Below are 15,298 nucleotides of genomic sequence, written 5' to 3' on the forward strand. Positions count from 1 at the left end.
TAAGCCCTTACATTGTCTTGCTTTAATCCTTATAACAACCACTTGAGGTGGGTATTATTTCCCAACATTTTAAAGTTAAGGAAACTAAAGATAAGGGAGATTAAGAAACTTGCCCGGAATAAATAATTGAATAGCCAAGACTCAAATCTAAGTCTGTTGACACCAAACACTCATGTTTTAAATCATTACAACTGCTTCTGTGAAACTTACATATTGTTATTAAAAACCACTATAATAATAATAATACCTCCCATAATTTATAGATTAAAACAAAGGCTTAAATGATTATGTAACTCACTCAAAATTAAAAACAAAATTAAGTTCAGAGTATCTGAACCCAGGGCTTCTCACTATAATTTGTTTCCACTAGACCATGGCTTCTGATACTACTATGAAAGAATCATTTGCTTTCGGTTTTTTTTTTTAAGTCAAATATATCTTAATGGTGCTTTAGTAAGATAGTTTATAAATGAAAGATAATTATTTTGATTGAAACTAGAGTACTATCCTAACTTGATTTCCAATTTCTTGCCAAGATGAATCAATGTATATGAGATACCAAGATAGATAAAACATATTCTTATAGTTGTAACTTATATATTTCTATTGTATGACGCTACCGTGGTCTCTTAATCTCTGGCTTTTATAATTACTGTTATTTCTAAGGCAAGAAACTTGACATTCTTCAGTGATCTTTAATGGTTTTCCTCAGTTTACTTTCCCTGTGATAATTTAAGATCTTTTTTCCCTCCTCAGTTTAGATGTTCTTTAGGAATCTAATAGAGTTTGTTCACTTAGACTGAATGCACAACTATCCTCTTCCATTTTTTTAAATGGCAGACGTTTAATGACATTATTTCTATTTTCACCCTCAATCAGGAGATAATGACTCCTCTCTCACATTTTTGTCATTTTTTAAAAAGGTACTATTTAGGATGTAGCATTTTATTTTCAGTCATCACAAAAGTCTCCACATTTATTATATTTGGAAAACTTTTCTTCTTTCTTATACTTTAGGCTTTTATTAACTCTGCACCCTCACAGCTTGAGGGGTTCCATTTGCCATAAATGATGTTAAACTTTATTTCAGGCAAGAGAGAAATTCACTAGTGATGATGGAATTGGGTTTTTCCTTGCCCTTAGTATAGGATTTCTGGTCCACTTCTGCTTATAGATATTATATATTAGTAGCATCTTAAGCAGTATCATATTTTAGACTTTTTTATAGGTGGTGTAAACTTGTAAAAAATTGGATTTTAGATAACTTTGTTTAGGCAGGTTGTTGGCAGAGCAGAGTAGAGCTAGGACTTGAGGGGAAAAGTTTTTGACCATGCTTTTTATTGTCTTTTTGTCTCTGTTGAAGTATTTCTCATTATCTCTTTTCTCTCTTTTTGGATTATTTTTATTTATATTTTTTAAGCCCAACACAGGGCTTAAACTCACAACCCAGAGATTAAGACCTGAGCTGAGATCAAGAGTCCGACGCTTAACTGACTGAGCCACCCAGGCAGGCGCCCCTCTTTGGATTATTTTTAACTAAAGAAAAATCATACACATACATATTATTACCAATATATTGTTAATTAGCTAAGGAAAACAACATATAACTGAACTATTCTCGAAGTTGTAATCTATTATTATTATTTTTTCATCCTTGTCACTATTATTCTTTAGTGTGCCTTTGAAATTACGCATGTAAAACATCTACCTGTTTTCAATGTCTTGTTACATTAGTAAAGCCTAAGTAGCATGTACTACTTGGGAGAGTCACCACTATTATTTATTGTTAACCTTGCTTGTTTCTGATTTATCAGGATTATGCAGAATTCAGTATTATTTTAGGAAGTCCTTAAATGTTTGTTGAATGAGTGAATGAATAAATTGAATGAGTATCAGACCTAGGATACATACTATTCTCTCCTTTTTTTTTCCTTTTGTTTTTGAGTTTAGGATTATGGAACAATTTCTATATGATGTATATCAGTGTCTGATTTCCTGATCTCTGTTTTATTCTCTATTCATGTTAAATTGTCCCTTTTCTTGACCTTTTTCATAAGGTCAAATGCAGCAGGGATCAAGATTTGGCTGAACGGTGTCTAGCTGCACTTACTGAATGTGCTGCCAGTGGAGATGGGAATATTCTGGCTCTTGCAGTGGATGCAGCTCGTGCAAGGTGAGGGTATTTAAGTTTGGAGATTTCCAAATACCAGAAGTTGACCAGTTTAGCTTTTCAACGTGTACTTAAATAAAGGGTTGATCATATAAACCATGTGAGCTGAAACAAAAATATTGGAAACTCAAATGAAGTTAGTTTTTATTTTTCTTAAATATCTGTGCACTTACAGCATTCATGGTTTTTTTAAACATATAAATATTAAGAGGCTTTAATCTTCTTAAATAAAATTTAAAAATGAAACATTAACATTTAAAATATACCAAACATGAAGTCCTCAGGATTTGAGAAAGTCCATCTTACGAGGGAAAATACCTTCCGGTCATTAGTAACTAGCTAATGTAGATCTAAACATTTCTACAAATAGATGAACCAAACAGGGCAAAAGTGATTGCTTTTGTCAAATTCAGTTACTGGCAAAATAAGGTAGTGAGAACTGTTCAGGTACATGTACTCATTTCCCATCTCCAGAGAAAAGCCAGAGGTTGGTCATTTTAGCAGCTAGATGGTAATGAATTATAAATGAACTCACGTATGTTCTTAACCAAGGGCATCATGAAACCTTTCTGAGCAGGAAACATGCTTAAGCTTTTCCCTTTCCTTCACTGGATGAAAGGTAGCATGCTGAGCACCCCAGGAACCCATGTGCCAGAGTGCAGTGCAGGACACAGTGGAGCTGGGTGGCCAGCTAGCCAAACCGGTGGCTTTCCCGAAGACATTTTATTCATGTACAGTAGTTGGATATCACCAGGGTTTGAGCAGATAGAGCTTTATTCATGATACTCTAGGGTCCACTGTCCTGTAAGCATGTGGAACTATTCTGTAAGCATGTGGAGCTATTAAAGGTGTATTAAAAAATCAACAAACAGATCCTGTAAACCACAGAAAATTTTCTCCCAATACATGATGTCACTAAATGAATTATTTTTGCTTTTGTTATTTATTGCTTAATATAATTAACATTTTTAAAAACATGTTGTTTTAAGTGCTTAAGGGGTAGAGTAAATAGTATGTGGGTTGGGTTTTTGTTTTTTGGGTTTTTTTTTCCAGTTTTAATTTCTTAAAAGAAATAAGAAAACTTCTCTGCTTACAGTCCTCTAATGGTCTCCCATGCCTTCTAAATTAAAACCTAATCTTACCATGGCCTGCAAGATTGTGTGAGATATGACTCTGCTTCCTTCAAATGCTGTGTCCCCAGTGTCCTTCCTGGTTGTAGAACAAAGAGCATCTTTTTCTACCTCTCAAACTTTTGCATTTAGTACTTTCTTTTTCAGTTTTCCCCCTTACGTTCCCTTGAGTTTCTCCTTCTCATCATTTAGGTCTTAGTTCAAAAGTTATATCTTCATATCTTCAATATCTTTGAATAGCTTTCCCAGAGACCCCATTTCACCTGTTTCAGTGTGTTCGTAGTGCTTATTATCATATGAGATTCTTATTAATTCATTGGTGTGCATGTGTATTGTCTGTATCCCCTGACTAAATGATAAGCTCTATAAGAGCAGGTACTTTCCCCCACCGTCTTATTTATCATCATATGTCTAGCACTTACCATGCTTGGCCCATATTAGGCACTCAGTAATTGTTGAATGAATTAGTGAACAAACGGATGGAATATGCTAAAAGACTTACTTTCTATCAAAATGTATCAGCAGGAGGGGCCCCTGGGTGGGTCGGGCAGTTAAGTGTCTAACTCTTGATTCCAGTTCAGGTCAGGGCTGTGAGATCAGGCCCTGCTTTGGGCTCCACGCTGGATGTGGAGCCTGCTTAAGATTCTCTCTCTCTCTCAAAAAAAAAAGTATCAGTGGGAATCTTGCTCTCTTTGCCTATTTGTATTGTTAAGTGGTGAATTATTCAGTAACCTTCACATGCTTATCTACTTATAGTTTTTAAGTCATTCAGTTATTTTTTAGTTAACAAATGTTAAAAAGTTTACTATGTATAAAGGCATCCAGAATCATTTTTCATAAGTATTCTGAGGAAAGATGCTTTCATCAATGCAGTAAAAAAAAATTCTTATTTAAGCGAAATAAGTCAGTCAGAGAAAGACAAATACTATAAGATTTTTTTTTTTTTTAAGATTTTATTTATTTATTTGACAGAGAGAGACACAGTGAGAGAGGGAACACAAGTGAGGGAGAGGGAGAAGCAGCTTCCCGCCAAGCAGGGAGCCTGATGTGGGGCTCAATCCCAGGACCCCGGGATCGTGACCTGAGCCACAGGCAGACGCTTAATGACTGAGCCACCCAGGTGCCCCCAATACCGTAAGATTTTTGATGGCATAGTTCTTACTTAGGTAATAAAGTATGTCTAATTATATTGAATATTAAAGTCAGTAAATATTTTTATCTCAAATGATGTTAATAGAACCTCTATTTTATTATTTTAATATTTTAGATGTACAGTTGGAGAAATCACAGATGCTATGAAAAAGGTGTTTGGTGAACATAAAGCTAATGATCGTATGGTGAGTGGAGCCTATCGCCAGGAATTTGGAGAAAGTAAAGAGATATCATATGCTATCAAGAGGTAATATGTGAGATTTCTTTCACCAGAATGTCTTTTCTGTTAACATAATCCCCGTGAATCAACTGCGGGCTTAGTTTTCTCACATACCATTTGGAAAATATTTGAATTGACTTTCCTGTAGTCTGTAGTTTTACTAATATAATACTTTGAATTTTCACCATAGTTCCCTTTAGGAGTTTCTCATTTAAAACAAATGTTTTTTTAACTAACATTGATATTGCTTCATATCCCCTAGGTAGTTATATTTCAGTCTCCTTACTACAGTATACTTTCATATTTTCCTAAGTTTATTCAAATTGTTTAATTGCTCAAATAATTATAAAATAATTTCCTGTTTGAAAATAAGTATTTGGTTGCCATCTATGCATAAATTAAAATCAGGCTCTCCGAACTGACAATAAATAGCACTGTCAAACATGATTAGGAAATATAAATTAATATAAATTGATCATACTTCCTAGGTGTAAATGTAGCTTCCTGATGATTTTTTTTCTCAACCTTTGTAATAAATTTCCCTCTTTTTGTGTCACTAGTTATATATGAGATAAATATCAAAACATCCAAGTTGAAAGTCATCAAAATGGACCTTTTTTTTCTTTTAACAAAAACAAGTGTAGTACTTTTTAATGTGGGGTGTAAATTTACTGATTTAAGCTGGCAGATATTTTGATTATATGTCATTAGAAGGCACCACATTGCAGTCAGCTTGGAGGAGTTCACATTTGTGATGAGTAGGTGAGATACAGACAGTTCAAAGCAACTAGTGAGTCACATTTGTATAAATAACTCTGAAAGGCACCTTTTAATTTATATTTAAATATTTGTGCATATTATACTCTGGAGACTGGCTTACAAAGGTGAAAAGTTGTCATTTCCTCATCTTGCTTCACTGTGGTGTTCTCAAGTGTTATGGGCTTATTGGCTGTGCCATCTTTCAGACTTTCCTCTAAGGGGAAGGTGGTAAGCAGATCCAGGCTTTAATGGAATTCTCAGTTTAAATTAGAGATATTCACAAAATGTGAGTAAACAGATGTAAAAAGGTGTTTTTAAATAAACTTGAAAGATTTGCTGTGAATAAATTACAGTTTTTATGTCTTACCTTTGGACAATTAATATAGAAATTGTATTTTATTATTACTTTTTAACAACTGCTGTGTTTTGAAATGTTCTTAGGGTTAATAAATTCATGGAACGTGAAGGTCGCAGACCTCGTCTTCTTGTGGCAAAAATGGGACAAGATGGACATGACAGAGGAGCAAAAGTTATCGCTACAGGATTTGCTGACCTTGGTTTTGATGTGGACATAGGTCCTCTTTTTCAGGTACTGAAAATTTTGGGGGGAATTTCAAAAGAATGTCATAAATTACTTATATTTTGAATGAATAATGATAAGATGATAAACCATGATGATGTCTTTCAAGTTGTAAAAGAAGAAAATGAGTTCAACAAATTCCCCAATTTATTTTTGAATGCATATAAATCCAGTTAATTATGACAGAAATAGGAAAGTAGTGTAATTTATGTTAATGTACTTGTTTCTCAGATTTTGTAAAAATCAGTAACTAAAATTGTTATTAGGCATCTGAAACTGAAGGTTACTTTCAACAATCTTTTTATATCATTTATTGAGATTTGACTAATAATTTGTTGGAAAATAACCCACGTTGGATTGGTGGAAAGTGTTTTGAAGGGGAAATCAGGCATCAGAGTAAGAGAATATCATAATTAGATATCCTCTTCTTGTTATTCTCTAGTAGTATTTTATTTAATCACAGAATATTTGATCCAGCAGGCTAATAATTTGTTGGAAGTAAATGAAGGTGAAATTCTCTATAGAGTGATACAACAGTCATTCTCTACAAAATATATTTGGTTGAGTACATTGTAATAACTTTCATATTACAAGCTTTATCCACTATATACTTATTGATCATCTACCAAATGCTAGGTTCTGAGTTGAATAAGATATGATTTTGTCTTCAGGGAGATTACAGACTCCTAAACAGAAAGAGATTTACTTACCAGTAATCACAGCAGAGTAATAGTTAATGTAATTAAAGTTTGAACAAGGAACTTGTCCAAGTATTCTAGGAACTTATGGTTGAACTGTGCCTTTTGGAAGCCTAGAGAGCAAGGCAGGGAAGGGCATGCTAAGAAGAGCTGGCTTGAGCAGAGGTGCAGTGTACAGGGTCATGAAGGCATGATGCCTTCCGGTGACTAAGAAGTTCAGTATGATTAGAATACAGAGCTTGGGACGGTATGTAGATTGCGATGAATAGCCTTATATGTGCCATTCTAAGAAGTATGAACATTATCCCAGAGGTGTTTAGGCAGAGTGACAATCAAATATATACTTTAGAAAGCTCACTTTCCAGGAAAATCACTTTCTGAAGTGGATTGAGAGGAGCTGTGACTGGATACAAGGAATCCAGTTAAGATGTTCAGTAATCTGAGTGAGAAACAAGGCAGGCCTTACCCACGGCAGTGTCAGGGTCTTAGCAGAAGTCGGCTAAGATTGAGAAGAAAATTTAAAGAAGGGACTATTTATGATAAGGAGGCAGGCTTAAGAGAACCAGCTTATGGAACATTCAGATGAAGATGACCATGTAAGTTGGATATGCATGTCTGGAGCATAGAAGAGAGGCCTCCATTACTTAAAACCGTGAAAACTGATTTAACTTCCCATCAAGAATGTATATCGCAAGATGAGAACTTGAACATTAAAAGAAAAAGAGAAGGAGGCAGCAAAGGAGGGAATGGGGTAAGAAGTGAGATAAAAACTGAGGAAGAAGGAGAGTTTCAGGGAAAAGGAAGTACTGTTATTCCACACTGTGGATGGGTCAACTAAGATGAAGACTTAAGAGTATTTGTTGCATTTTTACCAGCACAGAAGTAAACCTTCCTGAAGAGGCCCATCCCCTGTGGAATCTGTAAGACTTTCCCTTTTTGAATTTTTATTTTAATTAATTAATTTTTTTATTATGTTCATTTAGCCAACATAATAGTACATCATTAGTTTTTGATATAGTGTTCAACAGTGAATTTTTAAATATTACTGTAGAGAATCTAGAAGAAGTTTTTATTATGAAGAGTTAGCCTGAACTTGTGGAGATAACATCTTTGAACTGTGTTGGTAGGCAAATTCATAAATACATTTAAGCTAGGTTTTGTTAAGAACCTCAGATATATTTTAGATTAAATAAAGATATATATTTAGATTGCTTTCATTCTTCCATTGAGTTGAATACTTTCCCATTCTAGTTTTTTACTTACATTCTACTACCCTTTTACTTTACTTTTTGTTTGTTTTAGAGAGGGGGAGAGAGAGAAGAGGGAGGGACAGAGAGAGAGGGAGACAAGCAGATTTCCCGCTCAGCGGGGAGCCCCATGTGGGGCTTGATCCCCAGGACCCTGATATCATGACCTGAGCTGAAATCAAGAGTCCAGTGCTTAACCGACTGAGCCACCCAGGTGCCCCTTTGTTTGTTTTAAATAATGACCAAATATAATACATTCCTGATATTTAGTAATTAGCTTTTGGGAAATATTTCTTATAAAATAAAAGTAATTAAAAACAATGGTTGTCATCCATTGGCACTTACAAGAATTTTTCAAAGAGCTGCAAGTTCATTTCCCCATTACATGCTATCTATAAAAATATAATTTGCCATTGAGTACCACCAACTTTGTTAACATAATACTTTGTCATTAAAAAAAAGAAAAGAAACACTTATCTATGGATGAAGGTACTTTCCTGCAGTTCTGTGTCTGATTTAAGTAAAATTAGATTTGAAGTTTTAAAATGTTCAATATTTGGTAACATAAAATATAGTTTAATGTATATAAGCATAAAGCATAGAACTGAATTGTTTAAATGGAATTTTAATCTAATAAATTTTGGTAACATGGATGATATGAATGATCAATCATGCATAAATCAATTAAATTTCTTAATGCATTAATACCAAGAATATGCACATTTTCTTAAAGGTTTTAATTTCATAGGTTATATTTTTCACAGACTGAAGGTTTTACCAATATGCTGTTTGATTTACTTAGAGATCTTCTTGAATGTGGCTTCATTACTGAGAGCGTAGGATCTTTTGTTTTCACACTGAAATTATGAGCCTTAAAATATTGCAAATTAAGGAAATCTTCAGATTTTAATAATTTTTTTGAGCTTATAATTGTTCAGTGGTTTCTGAGATAACTTTATCCTCCCCAAATTTCTCAATTTACATTATATTTACAATGGGAAACTTGTAGGTATCTTTTATATGAAGTTATTTAAATACATGCAGATTATCAAAGTAAATGTCACAGAGTCATTGCAGAGAATGAATATGATCCTGGGTAACTCAGTTCATAATTGAATACTTGAAAATATCCTTTATGATTCTGTATAGCATACTGGTTAAATCCAGTTAATAATGAAGAACAGCCTTCTTGACACCATTCCTTCTCTTGTTTATGTATTTGCCAGGGTGCTGTAGCCCCTTAACTGGTTTCTAGAGTTCTCATGTTATTTTGATTCATGTGTTGCTGTCAATTCAGTGTCTTCATGGGAGACTGAGGTCCTCAGCTTCCTAGTGTGCCATCTTGCTCTTTCCCGTGTCGCTCTTTCCCATTCTGTTTTAAAACCTAAGATTCACTTTTCACATCGAATTTTATTTTGTCTTTTACTTCTTCATAGATACTATAACATGTTGTCTTATACTTCGCAACCACTCAGTAAATGTTGATAAGACAACAGATGTATTTTTCAAAAATTGTAATGTGAGGAGAGAATATATTTTGCCTATATTCCTTATCCTAAAAGTTTTTTGGGGGAACTATATTTTGGTGTAACTTAAATCTAATTGATAAATACTAGGGCTAGAAGCAAATGCAGCACTGGTGTTTATTGATCAGTTGGATGAGTTGGTATTTATGATTTGAGAATGATGAAATATGAAGTTATATTCACTTCAAGATTTTTAATGAGGAAAACCTTGGAATGTCAATCAAGTAGATAACAGTTTTAAAATACTCTTTGGAATAAATGATGATTTGTTTCTTACTTTCTGACTGCTTAGACTCCCCGTGAAGTGGCCCAGCAGGCCGTGGATGCAGATGTACATGCTGTGGGTGTGAGCACGCTCGCTGCTGGTCATAAAACCCTAGTTCCTGAGCTCATCAAAGAGCTCAACTCCCTGGGACGGCCAGATATTCTTGTCATGTGTGGAGGGGTGATACCACCACAGGTATTGTTCATCTCCTGTATTTTTCTAGTACTATGATGAGAATCCTGAGTAATATTAGTTTATATGTAGTTCCCCTTTACTGTATACGTTTACTAAAGATAAATTTGCTGTAGATATTGATCTAAATTATTTCCTAGCGATTTTACTAAGTAAATTTTACTAAAAAAGTGGGCAATATTCTTTCCTATTCAAGCTATATTGTAATTCATTATGTGTAATTTAACAATTTACAAAGCTTCTATGAGGGAATTACCTCTTTGCAAACTAGTAACCTAGATAGAGATCTACTTTCTTCATATTCAGTAAAGAATGATGGAAAAGGAACAGGATAAAAGTAATAAATAGAGAAGAATGGTAAACACAGTGCATATATCAACCCCTAGCCACAGACAGTGAGCACTCTTTGTCGTGGTAAATGAAATGAGTCCTTTGGTTAACCAGTCAGCACTTTCTTCTGTTGTTTAAAAGTGCTACCTTGTTCAGTCTTTTCGTGTTTCCATCCATGACTGTTGTCCTAACTCAGAACTGTATCAGTTACATGGTTTTGTAAAACCTCATTGAAGCTGATTTGATTGGGGTATAGTTTTCTTAGAGCCAAAAATATCTTAATTCAGAAATAAATGGAATCAGCCTGTCCTGAAAATTCAATAGTTTGAATTTCCCCTGATTGGGGAAGAGGTGGATTCTTGAACAAAAATGTGGATCATCTTAGAAAAGGAGAAATGAATGCTAGGTAACAATCAATGATGTCAGTTAATTTATTAATGGGGTGGGGGGATACCTTCCACATATTACCTTACCTATCAGTTAAAATAATTAGTTAAGATATAAATTTGGTCTACTTCCAATCCAGTTTTTAATTATATCAAGTTTTCTTTTTATATTGAGAATGGAAAAAATAGAAGAAGTGTATATGATATTGCTCAAAGAAAATAATCGATAGATGCTACAGTGACCCCTCCACTAGAGCAGGAATCAGTGAGGTGTGATCTTATGTCTGGGCCTACAATTTTTTTCCTCCATACCGCTCAGAATATAAAATAGTGACTTATATACTACTTATGAAATCAGAAAATATATGTATGAAATTGTGAGTTTGATAGTAATATGGGGCTAGCAGGCAAACTATATATTATTTATTCTTTCTAACAACACAGTACTTAAGGTGATATAGTCAACACAAAACTGCTTTTGTTAATGTACTTGCCTATTTTCACAAATATAGTTTACTATATGGGAATATAAAGGGCGTTTATTTATTGTCTATTTATGGAAACTTTTATCTGTATTGTAGTTTTAGAGTCTATAATATCTAAGCTCTTAGATGTGATGTTAAAATTTAAGAACCAAAATAATTAGGCTGCACAAAATATTGGAATTGAATATGAGTTGACAAAAAATACAGGTCTGTTACCTAAGTGAGCTGACATCTTCAAGAAATATATTTCACAGAAGTTGTATTAACCCTCTGGATATTTGAATTACTCAGAACATCTGTAGATGTTTTCCATACTTTTTTCCCTGTGAGTTTAAAGACTAAAGATTATTTTCTGTAATGGCACACATGTGTGTTAATATGAGTATCCTTCATAATATAACTGTAGCAGTCAACATCAATGTGTACACATAGCATAATGTATAAACTTGAATCGCTGTGTTGTACAACTGAAACCCTGTAGCGCTGTGTGTCAACTATATTTGAATAAAAAAAAAAGTAACAAAACAAAACACCTCCCAAAAGTATCACCATTCGGGGCGCCTGTCGTTAAGCGTCTGCCTTTGGCTCAGGTCATGATCCCAGGGTCCTGGGATCGAGCCCCACATCGGGCTCCCTGCTCAGTGGGGAGCCTGCTTCTCCCTCTCCCACTCCCCCTGCTTGTGTTCCCTCTCTCGCTGTGTCTCTCTCTGTCAAATAAATAAATAAAATATTTTTAAAAAAAAGAAGAAAAGAAAAAGTATCACCGTTCACTAACTGCAGATAAAATATCTTAGAGGAAATAGCTTCGTAAACTCAAACCTACAATGTGATACTACATTTAACACAAATAATGACAAGTAGTGATAATTTAGGTGAGAGAAAATTATATGGTTTTGGGCTTGGAAGTTCTTGATCAGTAGGTCATACTGCTTCTTACCACACATCACACACTGGGGTATTTGGAAAATGGGTGCTAGTCGTTATTATTAGCAATCCCGGGAAGGATTCTTTTCAGCTCCAAATGCGAATGGTGTACCAGTTGAGAAAGCTGGGGGCATCGGTGACAAAGAATAAGGGACATTGTTTGTTGTCCTAGTTTCATTTCCTTGAAATTAGAAATATTGCCTCTTCTATTAATTAAACAAATTCTTTCAACAGGATTATGAATTTCTGTTTGAAGTTGGAGTTTCCAATGTATTTGGTCCTGGGACTCGAATTCCAAAGGCTGCCGTTCAAGTGCTTGATGATATTGAGAAGTGTTTGGAAAAGAAGCAGCAATCTATGTAACATCCTGTTTTTGTGTTAGCTTTTTTCTAAAATAGTCTTTCAGTGACAATCGGAGAGTAAAACCATGTCTTCAGTTTAATTCAACACTTGATATGTGCTTTCTTGAAAGCTTTACATTAAAATACCTGACTTATAAGAATTTTGTGATGCTCTAATTGTATATGTACAGTCTTACTTTAAAAATTTAAAAAACATATATACCCTTAAAAACTTTACATGTTTAATACTTCATCAGAAACTCTAGACAAAGGTATTATTTTAAAAAGTCATGATATTTATTTGAAGTATTTCTTATAAAACTATTTCTATTTTAAAAATTAAACTTTACCTAAAAAAAAATCTGACTAGTCCCAGTTCTTCAGTTTAGCATTATATTGACTTGAGCACCAGAAAACAAAATCCATATATGAACAAAATAATTACACCTATCTTGGAAAAAGTACGAAGAGTATAGAGAAATATATTATGGTTGTGATCTTCAACCAAATTCTACTGGAATCACTTCAATAAGAATATTTAATCAGACCTAAACGTTGGAATAAGGAAGAAATGGCAGAATATTTCTTCAAATCTGACTTTACTTTCTTCCTGGGCATGAACATGTGACCTCCTTATTGCTGGGCTTGGCTCAGGACCCAGGAGAGTGGGTGTTTATGAATATTCCCTAAAATGAAAGTGTTAGGTTGTTAATATGGCTTTCTCCAGAATGATGATGTAAGTTAGGAGTGTAGAAGGGCTATGATACCTGGAAAAGCTAGTGGTATAACTCAGTCCAAGTCTGAATACAGGCCTGAGAATCAAGAGAGCCCATAGTGTAAATCACAGCCTAAGGGCGGGAAAAGGTGATATGACATGCCCCAGATCAATTAGTGAGGCAGGAGATAAAAGGGATGGATTCCTCTTTCCTCTGCCTTTTGTTCCATTCAAACCCTCAACAGATAGGATGATGCCCACAGACACTGGAGTGGGCAATCTACTTTACTAAATCCACCGATTCAAATGCTAATCTCATCCAGAAGCACCCTAACAGACACACCCGGAAATAATACACAATCAGGGCATCCTGTAGCCAGTCAAGTTGATTACCTGTCATAGGTACCTCTGACTTAAAATTATCACAGAGCCCTTGTACATTGCTGGTGGGAATGTACAGGGCTGCTGCTTCAGGGGAGAATGATAGGATTCCTCAAAAAAATTGAACAGTTACCAAATGGCCCAGTAATTCTCCTAGTTTTATATCCAAAAGAACTAAAGTGGGGTCTCAGATATTTGTGCACCCATGTTCATAGCAGCTTTATTCACAATAGCCAAGAGAGAAGCAACCCAAGTGTCCTTTGAAAGATGAATGGATAAATAAAATGTGGTATATACTTAGAATACTATTCAGCCTTAAAAAAGAAGGAAATTCTGACACATGCAGCAACATAGGTAAAACTTGAAGACAATATGCTAAGTGAAATCAGCCAGGCGCAAAAGGACAAATATGATTTCATTTATATGAGATTCCTAGAATAGTAAAATTCATAGAGACAGAAAGTAGAATAGTGGTTGCCTTGGCCTGGGGAAAGGGAATGGGACATTAAGGAATTGAGTGGTTATAGCGTTTGAGTTGGGGAAGATGAAAAGTTCCAGAGACGGATGGTGGTGATGGTTGTACAGTATGAATGAACTTAGAGCTGCAGAACTGCACACTTAAAAATGGTAAATAAGGTAAATTTTATGTTACAGGTATTTTACCACAATAAAAGTATTTAGGACAGTCTTGACAGGTAGTATTTATTTTATAAATGCTATTAATATTGTTATTGTATTATTACAATTGTTGAAAAAGAATGAATGGGAAGGCAGAAAACTGGGAAGGTGGGCAGGAGCCAGGTTATGTATAGAGGCAAGTTAAGGGATTTGGACTTCATCCTGAAGATAAGGACAGAATCATAAAAGGGTTTTCACTATGGAAATAATCTGATAAGATTTATATTTAGCACAACAGCTGTGTGGAACGAGCCCTTTAATGGGGCAAGACTGGCAATGAGAGGACTGTTAGAATAATGTATTAGAGAAATTCTCTTATCTAAACTTACCTGTCCTGGTGCTGCTCAGAGATGACAAACATGGAGAGGATCAGATCTTATTTTGGGAGACTGAATGGACAGAATCTGTCTTGTACCTTTAAAAAAAAATAAAAGGCTCTTGATCCTTGGGTATTCACTGTGTGGAATCTCCTATATCCCCTCACCTATTTTGGCTGTTCTTTCGTGGGCCGTTTTTGATGGGCAGTGATTTTGAGACTGGATATCCTGGCATAATGTCAAAATCAGGAAAGGGTAAAATTACGGGATTTGTTTTCCAGTGATCCTTCTGTCAATACTAGAGTTTTTCTGGCTTTGGAAGCATCTTAGGATGATGTGTTTAGGGTACCATGAAGACATCAAAATCCTTTCCCTGCAACTTAATGGAAATGTCAGTGTTATATAAATATTATCATAGTATAGGAAGTAGAGGAGAGCTTTGAAGAGGCTTCCTTTCCGAACAAAACCTGCTCAAAAGTGGAAAAGTTAAAGCAACAAAACCAAAGAAACAGGATGATTTATTCCTCTGATTTCCATTTCAGGGAGGGGGGATTCATACAACGGAGGGGAGAGCTGAGGGGGTTGTTAAATAGCTCTAGGTCTATCTACCCACAGAAAAGGTTATGCCATGGGTCCCTGCCGCCCTCCACTAGCATCTTTAAATTCCTATCCACTTCATACTACTCAAAATTTTTCCTTTACAAAAAAAAAAAAAGGATCTAATAAAACCATTTATGTTAAGACACTGCTAACGTAGAAGATGTTTATTTTACCAGGTATATTTTTATTTTAAATGCGGGAA

General features: G+C 34.7%; 1 protein-coding gene across 3 annotated transcripts in view; it reads left to right on the forward strand.

The window, feature by feature from the left end:
* Nucleotides 1-12,566, forward strand: part of MMUT (methylmalonyl-CoA mutase) — a 30,805-nt gene extending 18,239 nt beyond the window's left edge. For all 3 annotated transcript variants that reach the window (XM_036094413.2, XM_036094425.2, XM_036094418.2), the window contains exons 9-13: nt 2,058-2,173; nt 4,568-4,699; nt 5,873-6,020; nt 9,775-9,942; nt 12,299-12,566. In XM_036094413.2, the coding sequence (XP_035950306.1) occupies nt 2,058-2,173; nt 4,568-4,699; nt 5,873-6,020; nt 9,775-9,942; nt 12,299-12,427 (693 nt within the window). In that variant the 3' untranslated portion in view covers nt 12,428-12,566. The remainder of the gene's footprint in view (nt 1-2,057; nt 2,174-4,567; nt 4,700-5,872; nt 6,021-9,774; nt 9,943-12,298) is intronic.
* Nucleotides 12,567-15,298: the final 2,732 nt, after the last annotated feature.

The sequence above is a fragment of the Halichoerus grypus genome, chromosome 9 (assembly GCF_964656455.1).
Source record: "Halichoerus grypus chromosome 9, mHalGry1.hap1.1, whole genome shotgun sequence".
Lineage (NCBI taxonomy): Eukaryota > Metazoa > Chordata > Mammalia > Carnivora > Phocidae > Halichoerus > Halichoerus grypus.